This window comes from Contarinia nasturtii, unplaced genomic scaffold (assembly GCF_009176525.2).
Source record: "Contarinia nasturtii isolate CC-2019 unplaced genomic scaffold, AAFC_CNas_1.1 Cnas_scaffold_78, whole genome shotgun sequence".
Classification (NCBI taxonomy): domain Eukaryota; kingdom Metazoa; phylum Arthropoda; class Insecta; order Diptera; family Cecidomyiidae; genus Contarinia; species Contarinia nasturtii.
Genome location: NW_022197436.1, coordinates 1,894,345 through 1,908,985, shown reverse-complemented (window position 1 = coordinate 1,908,985; position 14,641 = coordinate 1,894,345). Strand labels below are relative to the sequence as shown.

Here is a 14,641-nt window from a genome sequence, read left to right as displayed (position 1 = left end):
TTTCTTACATCGCAATGCAGTGTGAGTTGTGGGTTAGTCGAATGATCTGTCACATTTTGAACGTGGTGAAACTTGTAAGAATCATTTTTTTTTTTATTTGAATTTGCATTCCTTGCATAATTTCTATGCATTCGATTGTTAAAGTGCTAAAACATATAATTTGAATGTGTCGGCAATCGATAACTTGCAAGAGAGATATTTTCAGTGAAACTTGTGTTCGATTTTGTTTTGTTTTGATATCAACAAAACGTTCTCAAGCTGAAACTGCAAATGTTTCGATGTTAGTGTGATGTGCATTCGAGAGAGTTCTTTTTCGATTTTGAATATTATTTCAGTCGTGACCATCAATCAGGTAGGATCAAGTGTCAATTCTATCTCCATTTCATGTGCTTTCTATTGATTCAATTCATTTGCAAATTACACAGTGCAAAATACATATTTGTGATTTTATCAGTGTGATGTTGTCATACCATGGATAGAAAAGAAAAGTGTCATGTCAACAAAGATCAGCGTTTTGGCATCGTTGCTGTTCCTTGACAAAGTGAAGTCCGCGCAAAGCAATCGCCAATGGGACCTTTTCACGAATAAAATGTATGTTGTGAAAGGAAAATTGGTTGAAAAAAATCGTGCCGAAGATGTGATTGAGCGCTGCTTTTATGCAGTTTTGCATAAGAACAAAGAAAACGAGGACATGGAACCACATTTTCGTCGTTTTGTTGAGCAAGGATTGAGCCGAGACAATCAATTTGTTTGGCCAAACAACAATTATTTCGGCAAATACGAATCAAACGTCGCATGCAAAGAAGCGGCTGTGAAATTATTTGCAAATGAGAGTTTGGCAGTTTAATTCATTGTCAACCGGTTTGAAGTTCGATAAAAAGGATGTTCACAATGCACTTGATTGGTCGATTCGACGCTATGATGCCATTCGAGACACACATCAGAATGCACCTCTAAAACGATACATTATTCGATACAAAAGAAAGTTGCTGCTTGACATGGTTCGTGCAATTGTGGAAGAGGTTGTTGGACTAGCGAATTATGACAACATCAAGCAGTTCTCAAAAGGATTCAAAGCGGAATCGCATGCAAAGCGAAATCGATGAGTTTCACAATTGGGCGCAAGACAACAACGTCACAATATCGAAGATCAAAAATCTGTCTGTTGTTCCATTACCAGATTATCAGCGAAAGGCAGTGTTCATGTGCAATGATGTTTTCTACGGAATGTTGGCTGAAAGCAGTTCAAAATAAACAGCAGCCTTAAGCATAACCAATCACCATTTTAACTCGAAAATTAATTAAAAATTAATATTGTAATTTTGTTACACTAACTGAGACTTGACTGTCTCAGCATTTCGAGGAAGTATTACCAAGGCTCTGTTTTTCTGTGAGTATTTTTCATTATTCGATTGCATTTATAGATTCAGACGTGACAATTGTTTGCCGCTTCGGAAGTGCTAACATCAATCGCTTCGTTGTATAAATGCCATAGAATTACCAGAGAATTTTGCCTACTTTGAATTAATAAATACCATTTTTCTATTTACAGATATGGGAAACACCCTAATTGTATATAGTATTTAAAATTGTAAAATTGTAAGTCGTATTTCTTTCAAATGAAATAATTTGTAATAAATAAGACATCCGTAGAATGGCTGCTTCACATCAATCGCATTTTAAATGTTTTGTATCAATCGTGGTAACCATTCCTCCATATATATATTTACATCTTGCGTTATCAGATGTGTAAAAAGCTTTTGCCATGGCGCCTTTTCTTCAAATTCACCGTTTATTTTTGTTACTTATTCATTGACTTTTTGTTTTTTTTTTTAGTTTCATTTTTCTTCGTTAACCCTAAAAGGTGTGTTGCCATCATTTGAATGTGTGTTACATATATATTTTTTTAATTCAATGTTTGTTTTATGCTAATTGCTGGTTTTGTCGTTTCGATAATTTGGTGGAATTGGGTTTAGTTATAACAAGTGATTTTATTTTAGTTTTTTTTTTGTCTCTATTTGAATTTAGCACATATATATGAATATATATATATTTCTTTTGCATCTTTATAGAATAACTGATTGCTTTAGCGTTTGTTCATGTTGATGTTGTGGTTCTTGTTCTGTATAATTTCTAAATGCTTCTTACACATTTTCTGTCTCTAGTTTCATATATTATCTATAAAGATTATTCAATATTTACTTAAAAAAACGCGAGCGCACACACATATGTTCTTTGCAAAAGATGTCTACATGTGTATAGTAATTTATGGCTTTACAAGAAAACACATAAAAACAAAAATACGGTTTCGCCCATTTTGAGCGATAAAATCATTGTTGGTTTTTCACTTAATCATTGTTGGTTCATGAGTCTTTATATTTCTATCAAGTCGAATGTGGATCGATGCGTTTTATGATGGGGATATATAAATCGGGGGTTAATATTGTTCTTGGGCAGCAGAGCAAAGGCGTTACATATTCTTTCGCTTTTAAAATAATCGCTCTCTGTCACCATCCTCATTCTCTTTTTCTCACTTCTTTAGTTTTACAGTTTCAATACCTGTGCTCTCCGATTTCATTTCAGCATCCAGCACATTTTCACAATTTGGTAGACTGAGACCCGATCAAAGAACGATCGTTCACTGAGAAAACGCTTCACTTATATTACTTATATTTCACAGCATTATTGTTTCAGTTTTACTAGCAAATACGAACACGAAGACGAAGATGAATATACCAGGGATTTCAACTATATAAAAGTGAAGAAGAAGAAGAAGAAGAAGAAGAAGAAGAAGAAGAAGAAGAAGAAGAAGAAAAACATTGAAAATGTTTGCAAGGACAAAGAGGGGATGAGTGTGGAAAAACGTTGAAATATTTTAGTTGAATTTTGGAAGATTATTGAAATAGAATTAATTTACATTATCGTTTGGAATAATTCTTGTTTCTTTACAATTTTTCATAAGGAGTGGTTTTTTGTTTAACTTTTTACTGCAATCTATTTGTCTTGTTGCGCATTTATTTTATATTCAAAATGTATTATCTGGATTTCGATGTTCTAGGTTTTTTATTCATGTAGAAATTGGATCATAAATCGAAAACAGACGATCTACTGGAATCATTTTCGTCAACTAAAAAATCAATTCCATTTTGGCCCATCTGTAATTTTGGCGAGAGTGAAAGAGGATGCTTTAAAAGACTTTTCCCTTTCATCCAAATAGTACAGCTGAACTTGGTCCAAATGATAGATTTTTCAACTGGCTGAAAATATTTCGGTCCAATCGCCGAAATTGAAGGGGACAAAAATGGTGATTGAGTAGTTACTTTATCAAAAATATTTCACTAAATGAAAAAAAAAACCTGCTTTTATAAAACATTTTGCAATAATTACATTCGGTTTTACTGTACAGAGGATATCGAACTGGAAGGAGGATAAATTTGCCACACATTTTCCATTGAAAAAACTTTCTCACAAATACTAGTCATTACAACCACCTTATCTCTCTTGGTTATTATTATTATTATTTGATAGGTGAATTGGCAAATGGCCATTTATCGGGCATAAATTCGTGGTGTCGATGGATGCGTATGTGAGTGTATCGTTTGGTGTTGAATCGCAAAGAAGCGGCAACCAATCACATGTATCACGTAAAGGAAAAAGTGTACGCTTTTTTGTGGTCTCTTGCTTATTTCACATTTTGTTTCTTTACTCTGGTAAATATTTTTTTTCTTTTTTTTTTACTTCACATCATCTTTCATATACTTAAATAGTTTGACAGCCAATATAAAATATTATTATAACAATAATATCATTTGTATTGTTTTCTTTGTATTTTGATGTTTTTTTTTTCTTCTTTTGTATATAATAAGATCAAAATGATAAAACTGATACAAGACATTTTATTGTGTATTGATCGAGAGAATAAATATGGAATCATTTTTTTTAGAATCTCAAATGAAAAATTTCATCGAAATATCTTAAAAGATAATAAATTAGAACGTGATCTTTCTTTTTTTTTCGTCAATTCATAATAAATCGATAGAAAAATCTTTAGTCTTCTTGGTTATTCGTCACTTATTCTTTTTCTTCTTTTCGAAAAAAAAAAATGTGAACTTTTGGATATTTGCCAGATCCAATAAAAAAGTGATTGAATAGCAGCAAAAAAAAAGAGAGTCAAATAAAAAATTTATTGATTTCAATGTTAAAACCACAAATTCTTTATCTAAATAGTCGAAATAATGTGTTTACTCAGAACCGTCAATATTTTGTATGATTTGAATCAAAAATCGCTTAATAATAACAGCATTCATTCAGCCGTTCACTGAGGAAAACACATTGATATATAAGGTTTGCTATTTACGACTGACTGAGTATGGTTATTCATTTTGAAACCATAGTGTGTGTGCCGCGGTCTGTTGTTGGATCGATTAAAATCCACCGCGGAAATCATACACACGGAGCACTCGATTTTCATGCATTATGGTGCACACGATACGTGCGGTCTACATTTATCCAACTGCATCATTAATGTTAACTGTTAAGATTCATTCGTGTGATTTTTATCAATTTGATTCAAAGTAATAATAAAATGTTTTATCTTCTTTTTTTATTTCTTGCCGTCTCACAAATACGTTCATAGTGTGTAGAGTGTTTAGTGTATAAAACATCAATAATAAATTGGTAATTTTTTTTTATTTTTTTTTTGTAGCTTTTGTTTTAGTTGTTTTATAAGCAGACATTGCCAAGTACCCTCAGATCATGCTCTGAAGATCATCATGTTCATTTCGGTTTTCATGTATTTTTTATCATTTCTATAAATATATTTTTTTTTTTTTGTTTTTATATCAACATTATAATAATAATTATTTTTTTTCCAACCCATTGGGTTTATTAAAATAAAACTAAGTTTTTACAATGATTTTATTCCATTTCGTTTTCACCATGTACAAAGTGCTGCAACTATTTCAACGTTCATTTTATTTTTAATTTCAGTTGTTGTTGGTTTCATGTCAAATTGGCACCGAAATAAAAAAATAATAATTTGAAAGTTGAACGATGGGTACATTTGTTGAAGTTTAGTTTTGTTTTCCTTTAGATATATTATATGAGTGTGTTGTTTTGCCATTTCTTAAAAATTAATAATCAACTTTCACAAATGCCATCGTTCTATTCATGATCAACCTAGCATCTCATCCTCATACGAATGACACTCTTCATTTCATATAGATAAATTAGTAGCACTCTGTTTTACTATTTATTTATAAAAAAATTACCGATTTTTTTGTTTAATTTTATTTTTTGGCTGATCGAATAGAGATGTATCTCTACAACAATGGTGATTTGTTGTTCTTCTCTAAATCTCTCTCTCTCTCTCTCTCTCTCTCTCATACACACACACACACTCTTTCTTTTAGTCATTTAAATATAAAGCCAAAAACATTTTCTTTACATCATAAAGATACTTCTGTGTGATAAAGTGTATTTTTTTTTTAAATTTACGAAAACGTAAAAAAATAAAATGAATCTTATCTTCATTCTTTTTAATGTTCAAATTAAAATGCTCATTCTTGAATAGCATCGGCTTTTGTTTGTTGAATTTTATTTATGAAATATTTATATAAAACACAAAATGATATCCTTGATATCAAAGAATCATGTGTTCAATGGTTTCAAGGCGAAACAGCTCAAAACAGCGCTCAACATTTTGGGTCGCAGAGAATAGAAATTATATAATAAAATGGACAGAAATTAGAATAATAATTTGTTTTTTTTACATAAATAAATGTGTCTATATCGTTTCGATTTGGATGTTGTGTTTTTCTGAATCTTATCTTGTAAAAGATCATCGGGACCAAAGAGAAAAAATAACCCATTTTGTTTCGTTGACATAGACCTTTTTCGTCTACGATAAATAGAAAACTTGTATCGAAATGAATTGTATCGAACATGTAAGTTAAAGTAATATTTTTCGACACGTCAAAATTGTACGAAGACAAATAGTATATGTAAGTCATTGTGGCCGAAAAAAGAAACGCTCTTATTTTGCTCCAAATAATTATTATGTTGCTTTGGAGCGAAATAGAAGTAATTTTTTCGGCGCAAAGATTCAAGTTCAATTCGAATCAATTGCTTTCTCTTTGTCCATTCGAATAACGGAAGCTTAAGAAGGATCTGAATGTAGTTCAAGTGTCAAAGACTCTATCATGGCATTACTGTTGATTATCGAAAAAATGAATCGACATCGATTTAAAAAAAAAAAGTTCAATATGCCCAGTTTGTCGTCTCTAATTTTCAATAGCATACAACGTTTTTTTTCTGTGTAATAATTTCTCTAATTTGATTTGTTTTAATGAATTGTTTAAAAAATAAGTATTCAGTTTTATTTTATTCATATGTATGTATATGTATGTTATGCGGGTCGCCATATACTTCTTATTCAATGTGAATAAAACAGTTCTTATGCAAGTGTCTTTATTACAATATGTTTTCTTGTTTAAACGTTATGTTAATTAATAAATATATTCTTTTATAGACATTCGATATAATAATATAATCTAAATTGTTGCAATTTTTTATTCATGTTTTTTTTTTGTCTCTTTTTTTGTTTACTTTTTATGAATAGACACGTTAAAACAAATGAAATGAACAAGAAGAGAGGAAAGAGAAAATTAATAAAGGTATTTAGGCAATTCGTTTAGTTGATTCATACTTTTTCATCTCTTCGGTTTTCTCTCCATTCGGGTGACGATTGTTTATAACAATTTATCTTTCTTCCTTAAAATTGATTTTTTTTTTCGTCTCTCAAAAGTTTACAATTTAAAAAAAGTGTTGTTGATTTTATTTTTTTTAAGAAATGAAACTTTAAAAATTTTGCGAAGCAAATTATATATATAAAAATATTTTTTGATTTCAAACGTTCTCTATTGCCCAGCATATATCATCAGTCAATTGAAAGAACAAATTAATGGGACTAAATTACACAACATAATATTGTAATTTGAAAAAAAAAATATGCGAAAAATAAACAAAATTAAAAACATCTAGCTGTGGCTTTGATTATAATTTTGTTTTTTTTTAAAAAGCATTCAACAAAACTAATTAATGAATTAAATGGTCTTTAAATACAAATAGTCGATTCCTGTAAATGGATTTGTATTTACCACAGCAATAATGTTTTGTACAGATATTTACACATATCTTTCGCCCCACACCGGGGCTAAACAGTAAATAATATACATACTATCGTATCGACGATAAAATCAAAAGCAAAAAAAGAAGAAGAAGATAAGAACAAAATAATTTCGATCAATCTGAGTAAGGTTTTCATATACCTCTGATGTGATTGTGCTTTTTTTCCTGATAAACTCACACGATAAATTGACTAAAAAAAATACTGGATTCAGTTAAGGGGGAAAAATCAGTTGATAATTCGGTCTCATGTCACCTCACTTTTTTTTTTCATTTGTTCGATAATCCTATTTATCTTGTTTTTTTTTCTCTTGATAATTCCACTGTTTTCATTATCGAACACATCCCCGTTCGTTATATAATTAAAATGTTATAATATATTTAGATTGGTGATTTGTGGTAAAAAAATATCTTATCACTGATTTTCATCAATCGAAATTATATAAAAAAAACTATAATATACATGTAACGTATAGTTTACTAGTGGCGAAAATTATGATGAAAAAATGTTAAAAAAATTTCTTTTTTTTCTGTTTGCTAGCTTCTTCCTCATTCTTCTGTTTTTTTTCTTTCAATTTGCTTGAAATGTTTGTTTTTTTTTTAGAATTATCTGAATAGTTTGAAATAATTTTTTTTTTCATTAAATGTCCGCATATTTCAGCGGTGGAGTAATTTTATGCTCGAAAAATCGAACAACAACAACAAAAAACGTACTCGGATTTTTATATATTCACAATCACATCAATTTTCATCCATACAATACACCATTTGAATATTAGAAATCGTGTATCTCGTCACATCGTCTAAACACTGATTTAAACTAGATTTCATGTTAAATTGTCGAAATATTTGTGTGTTTTTTTTTGTCTTCAAATAATTATGATATCTCGGAAATATTGAGCTGTTTGAGAGAGAGTACATGTTTCATATTGCCCAATAATTTCCATAATTTAGAATTTCTCGTGCTTTTTTTTACGTGTATCTTTTGAGTAGCTTGATTTAGTATATAAATTGCTGATAGTTTTTCATTTTTTTTGTTTGTTTGTTATTGTTGGTTGCATGTATTTTTGTCTATCTCTCCGTCAAATCACTACGTAAACGTTTCGATTCAAAACGTTTCATTAATGTGTGTCATTATTTTGGGATCAATGACAAATTGATAACGAAACACACAAAAATAAAGAAAAAAAAATAATTTGTATTTATGTTTGTGATATTGGCGTTTCTTCTTCCGGTGACCAAAGCTTTTCATGCTCTTCTAATTCGGATTCTAAGCGCCGTTCCAAGTCCCGCATATCTTTATCGATTCCATCTTCGTATGTATCATCACAGCCAAAGTCTTTTGGCGCTGTTGAATGCACAATAGTCAAATTGTTTGTGTTATTACTACTGTTAGCCTGTTTATAGTCGCGATTTGGCGAATGGACTTCATTTAATTTAGCATCTAATTCGTTCGGTTCGTTTGTTGTTTCGTCACATGGATTTTGATTATAGCCAACGATGGGCTGACCGCTCATTTTTGCATTTCGACCAACTGATGGCATTGATGTCACGGTTTTATGGCAACCGGTTTGCTGTTGTTGTTGCTGCTGCTGCTGTTGGGCTTGTTGTTGCTGTTGCTGCTGTTGTTGATGATGATGTTTTGGATTGTTCCAGAATTTCATAAGCAGTTGATTTGACTGGTTTCCAGGCGATACCACAACATTTGACGGACTCCATAGAAATTGTTCAATTGAACTTTGCGATGATGTGGACGATGTAAACTGAATTTAAGATTCAGATTTGTTAATTTCAAATCGATTTATGATTTTTTTGACATTTTTTTTTTCATGGCATTCATTTAATGGAGAAAAAAAAATCGAATATATTATATGTTACCTTGTTCATGTCGGTGGATGCGATATTCGAGCTTCCCATCAATTTCTGTTCAATCAATTTCAATTCCATTGTCAGTATGTTTTGTTCGTCATCATTGGTGCATGTGTTGATTGGTCCGAATCCTGTTAGAATTAGATACCAACAAAAATAAAATCGCTTAGCTCACGCGTGAAATGATATTTTGGAATTTTTGTTTGTTTTTTTTTTGTTTCAAATTGACCAAAAAATACCATCTCTTGTGATGTTTTCGTTCATCATTGGATTTATATCATTCGATTGGTAGCCGTACTGATTTGGTGATTTTTGCAAATTATTATAGAGCCATACTGATGGATCGGTTAAGGTTGACGATGCGGTTGTCGTATTCGGTACAGTTAAATTATCACTTGATAATCCTAAGTAAGCAAAAAAGAAAACATTCAAATCAAAATCAAAATCTCTAATAAAAATAAAATGTCTACCAACCTGTCGAATACGGTGACGTTTTGGCCGACATTCGTGAAATAGGTCCGTATTTACTTTGTGCCGGTGCATCAAATGGCACATAATCATCGTCGGTTAGTATTGAATCCGATCGCACAAACATATCACGACTCATGTCAGAGTTTGAGTTTTGGTTTTGGTTATCACATAGAATCGGATTGGCGTAGGCCAATTCAACCGGCGAACGATTGCTACTATTATTTTGTGGCTGTTGTAGTGTATTTTGATAACCAAATTCATTGCCAGCAATTGTATTATTCCAATAATTGTTGATTAAATCACTTTTCACATGTGAATGACTCGGATTCGTCGCACTGATGGTCGCATCATTATTATTGATGCTATTGGAACTATTATTATTTTTGCTTTGATCGTTCGTTGTCGGTGCTACTTGATTTGATACATGGTATGCATTATTGTTTCCGTTCACAGCTTGTTGCGTTGTTTGTTTCAAGTTATTATCATATTGTTTTAGTTTAGCTGCAAAAATGAAGAAAAAAAAAATTGATGCAATTAATTCGAATTCAAATTGCAATAAAAACCAAAATTATCAAATTAAGGAGTTTACGTAAGACAAAAAAAAAAGAGGTAATTGCCTATTATTTCTTGGCGTCTCATTTCCAAGCTTTGAAGCATTCGAATATCATTCATCGATGAATCACCATATTGGTAATTGTTATTTGTTGATGAAAATTGCAATTTCTGTTGATATTTCGGTTTAAGATCAATCTTATTGTTAACACTGTTACTATTGTCCATATGATATTTAGTTGGTTGTTGTTGGCTTGGATGTTGCGGTGATCTCATATGCGGTGACATTGTTGCTTTGATGTATGGCTTATTATAAGCCTCGTTCATAGTAAATTTGCCAGATGCATGCGGTTGTTGCGGGTAGTTCGTTGGTGAGGAGTAAATGATCGGAATCTTCGGTTGATACTTTTGCTGCGTATAATGTCTTGAATTCATAGAATCCAAATGAGATCGATTATCCTGATTGCTGCCGGCATACATATGTGACTGAATTGAAGGCAGTGGAGGTGGTGGCGGTGGTATACTCATAGGCGAAATTGAATAATTTTGGTTTTGTTGCGCATTGAAGGAACGACGTTGGGATTTTGGATCGAAAGATGTCTGAAATCGTGTCGATTATTTATATTTACAAATTAATTAATTATTATTTTGATGTCGCATACAATAATATTGCCAACCATATTCCATAGTTGAAGCAAAAACAAAAACTTACCGAAGGATGCAAAGAGTTGATCGATGATTTGCCAATTTGAATTGTGGAACCTTTTAAATTCGGGCTCTGCTGTGCCAATGGAACTGGTGACTTTTTATACATTCCATGCTCGAATTGAGATTGTTGTACCAGCGCACCTGATATCATAGCCGGACGAGGTAGTTTTTCATTGTTATTATGTCTTTGCGGGGATATGTCCTCATTTGATGATGACATATAGGTATAGTTGCTGTTGTGACTGTGATCGGTTAAATAATCGGTTGATTCTACATTCAGATGATTAGTGCTAGCGATGATTGGTGTCTTAGCATGCAGTTTACGATTTTTGGCTCTATACTTTTCCAGCTCTTCTTCCGAATGTGCAAATGTACAACTGGCACCGCGTGGGCAAATGGCCCGCATAGATAGATCACGGCACATGCTAATTTTATATTTGCCATTGTGTGCCACATAGCTATTATCTTGTAATTTTCGATTGCCATGATGTTGAACAAACTCCACCAAACCAATAACAACTTGTTTGACGGCATCCAATGAGGCGGCCAATTCTTGCCACGAATCATTTTCAGCCGTTGGATCAATGTTTGTTAGTTGCTTCAAATGTGCTCGCAAACCGGCCAAATTTGCCGGATCGTTGGTGCGTTGCAATGCAATAACTAACTCTTGAACGGATTGAGCAAATGACTGTGGTGTTTGTAATTTGTCAATGATGCTTTGCATATGGGATTTATGGCCGGTGTCACCGTATAACAGAGCCGACCATTGATCGGGTGCAATTCGAAGACCAGCTTCGGTAGCAATTTGAACAATCTGTGCATCATGTTCACGCCGTAATGCTTCGTATGTTCGAAATTCTTCTTTCAATTGCATAAGTGACGAATCACCGTCGCGTTTTGATACCTTAAAGCAGCTGGCACGATATAACAATTGCACGACATGGCCGATACTTGTTTTTGATGCTTGCGGAAAATGTGGTTCGAGACGTTGAACAACAAACATAACTAACACTTTACGAGATAGAGCCGAACCGTCTTCTAATGCCAACAGCACCAGTTTAAGTACTTCTTCCTGCATTGCAGGTCCTAAAAATTGACATCCGCGAGCACGTACGGCGGCCCATAGATTGGCACTCAGCTGTTGTGGATTTTGATGTTGTAAAATGAGCTCAGTAACGGTTCGTTCGCCTGCATTTTCCGAAAATATTACAAATAAAATCGAATTTATTTAGAGAATAAAAAATAAAAATACTTTTTCAGCTCCTATATTTCAAATTAAAAAAAAAATGAAAAAAATCATCACTTACCAAGCGAACGAGCGGCACGCAATGCACGACTCCGACCTTCAGCTTCAACCAATTGGCAATTGATTAGCGTTACCAATTTTCGTTGCATTGGCCGTGACAATAGGCTTGTGATGTTGCCATTGTTGAACGGTTTTAAATACAATGCCAAATCTTCGATGCATTTTTTCGAAATATTATAGCATTCCAATTGTTCGGCAGTTAGTTTTCGAACACTGCCCCACAATGGTTCTGTATCGCAAACAGTCGAACCAGCCGCGGACGATGAACAATTCTCCGTCTCTTGCGATGATGTGTGGATTGTTGAGGACAAACAAGTTTCGGTTGCATTCGAGGAAGTCGGCTCTTTTTGTGTTAAATTGTTATTACTTACTAATTGTAAAAGTGCATTATTTATTGGTAAATTATCTAAATCTGTGATTATTGCAGCCTATTTGGAACGTAGTTGAGGGAGAAAGAAAAAAAAGAAAAAAAAATCGCACAATGTGAGAATACACTTTCGAAACGGAAAAAATAGAATGGTGAATTGAAATAAATCAACATAAAATTGGAATGAATAAATACTTGGTCAAATGGGCATTGTTTTCTATGTAAATTCGCTAAACATGTTTTACATATGGTGTGACCACATCCTAAACTAATTGGAGGACGAAGTTTCACTGCAAACTGATGGCAGCATACCGGACAAGACAAAAATTCTGTCCACTGTGGCGCCTGAATCGGCATTCTTCTGCAAATGGAAAATACCAAAATTGACAAACAAAGATTGATTAAACACAAAATATAATTGTTTAAATTGACATGTATACAACTAAGTTGATATGATACATTATATCGTCGTGCATCGATTTTGTATCAAAATAAATTTGATTAACATTTCATTTGAAATGGTAATATGTTATGCCAACCACGTTTCGTCCATTCATTAAATTTATCCATGATATTAAATTAACCAGGAATTGAGTTTATAATGAATGCAGTTGGATGGGATTGGTTTGCATTGAGTGTTGCTACTCTTTCACTTAATACAATTTATTATATAAGTAATTATATTTCATGTTATAAATTTTATATCAGATTTTATTTTTTTATTTTTTATTTTTTATTTTTCATTTTTTTTTTTGCCTAAGGATTTCATCACACAAAAATTTGCGGAGGATAAAAACACTCACACGAAACAGATGGCCTTTGATGGCAAAATAAATTGGCTGGCCTCTCGGCGCATGACCATTGAACTTTGCTTCCATGTAGTTCACTTTTTTTCTCTCTTAATAAATTTATGTTACGATAACATGGTCATAATTATATGACCATTAGCCATCCACTTACTTTTTATTTTTCAATTCGTTTCCATTTCTTTCTTTTTTTTTGCTTTGATTAAATTTTCAATTTGTACACCATTTTGATAGGTATTTCGTTATGCATCGCAATTTCATAAGTAAAATATGGTTTGGATCAAATTAATCATTGAATAGGCTTCTATAGTTTTTTTTTAACATTATCTTCCGCGCGTTCGTTCTTTGTCTTTCACGCAATTACATTGGAAAACATATGTAAGAGATAGATATGCAAACATTATAGGAAATAACACCAAATATATACATTATATTTAGATATTCACTTTTGGCAGCATTTCAAAGCTATTATTTCATATTACAATTGAACAAAAAAAAAATTTCTGTTCGAACGTTGAAAGGAATTTCAAAAAGAAAAAAATCTCTCAAAGTAGTCACGTCATTCGTTCGAGCATTCAATCTTCTTTTTTTTTTTCATTCATTCATACATTTCTTTCGTTCGTTCACGTATTAGTCTCTATTAGGCTAAGGAAATCAAATTGAAAATGACAATCGTATGTTTAATTGAATAACATGAATTTGTTCTTTATCGATTATACGCAAGCTTTTCAAACACAAAAAAAAATCGAACGAAAACAAAAAGTCAATTTCAATAAAAAAAAAATTCAATAAAAATTCATTATCACCATAAAAATGCCAACTAGACAAAAATTTGTCACATTTTCCTTTTTTCACTCCACTTATTTCTTACACTTTTCTTCTTTCTCTCTCACTGGCACTGACATCACACGGTTGAACATTTTGCATCTCTTGACTTTTTCCATTAAAATTCTTTCCCGTACAATTTTTCAATCGCACACAATCAGCTCTCATTCAACACAAAAAATTTATATATTCATCATCTGCCATTATTATAATAAATTCGCTTGAAATGGATGGACCGAATGAAATCAATTCAATTACCACAAAATATTCCAATAAATTAACTTTTCAATCAGTTTTTGTTTCATTTACCTTGACTATTAATGGAAAAAATCATCACATATTATAAATACAAAATAACGTCAAAACTATTTGCTGCGACATCCCATCGACTTTTGCAATTTAATGGTGAAAAATGGCATGTTGTCGTAGATTCGTCATAGCTTTGAAACGACTACACCAACCAATGAGCCAAATATATATTTTTCCTCTTCTATTTTCGTTCGCACTACGCGATGAATGCGTTTAATGACATTCTGAATTTCGTCACACTTC

At 32.1% G+C, this 14,641-nt stretch overlaps 1 protein-coding gene across 3 annotated transcripts; it reads right to left on the bottom strand.

The window, feature by feature from the left end:
• Window positions 1-6,264: 6,264 nt before the first annotated feature.
• Window positions 6,265-14,524, bottom strand: LOC116337885 (roquin-1). 3 transcript variants are annotated; one of them, XM_031762828.1, is made up of 10 exons: window positions 14,071-14,287; window positions 13,262-13,613; window positions 12,654-12,819; window positions 12,093-12,519; window positions 10,790-11,973; window positions 10,143-10,677; window positions 9,529-10,026; window positions 9,294-9,458; window positions 9,064-9,185; window positions 6,265-8,948 (listed from the first exon to the last, which is right to left on the bottom strand). In XM_031762828.1, exons 2-10 carry the CDS (start codon window positions 13,318-13,320, stop codon window positions 8,388-8,390), a joined length of 3,717 nt encoding a protein of 1,238 aa, XP_031618688.1. In that variant the 5' UTR covers window positions 13,321-13,613; window positions 14,071-14,287; the 3' UTR covers window positions 6,265-8,387. The 3 variants fall into 3 exon arrangements, with proteins under 3 accessions (XP_031618688.1, XP_031618697.1, XP_031618705.1); XM_031762837.1 differs by lacking the exons at window positions 13,262-13,613; window positions 14,071-14,287 and adding an exon at window positions 14,399-14,524; XM_031762845.1 differs by lacking the exon at window positions 13,262-13,613.
• Window positions 14,525-14,641: the final 117 nt, after the last annotated feature.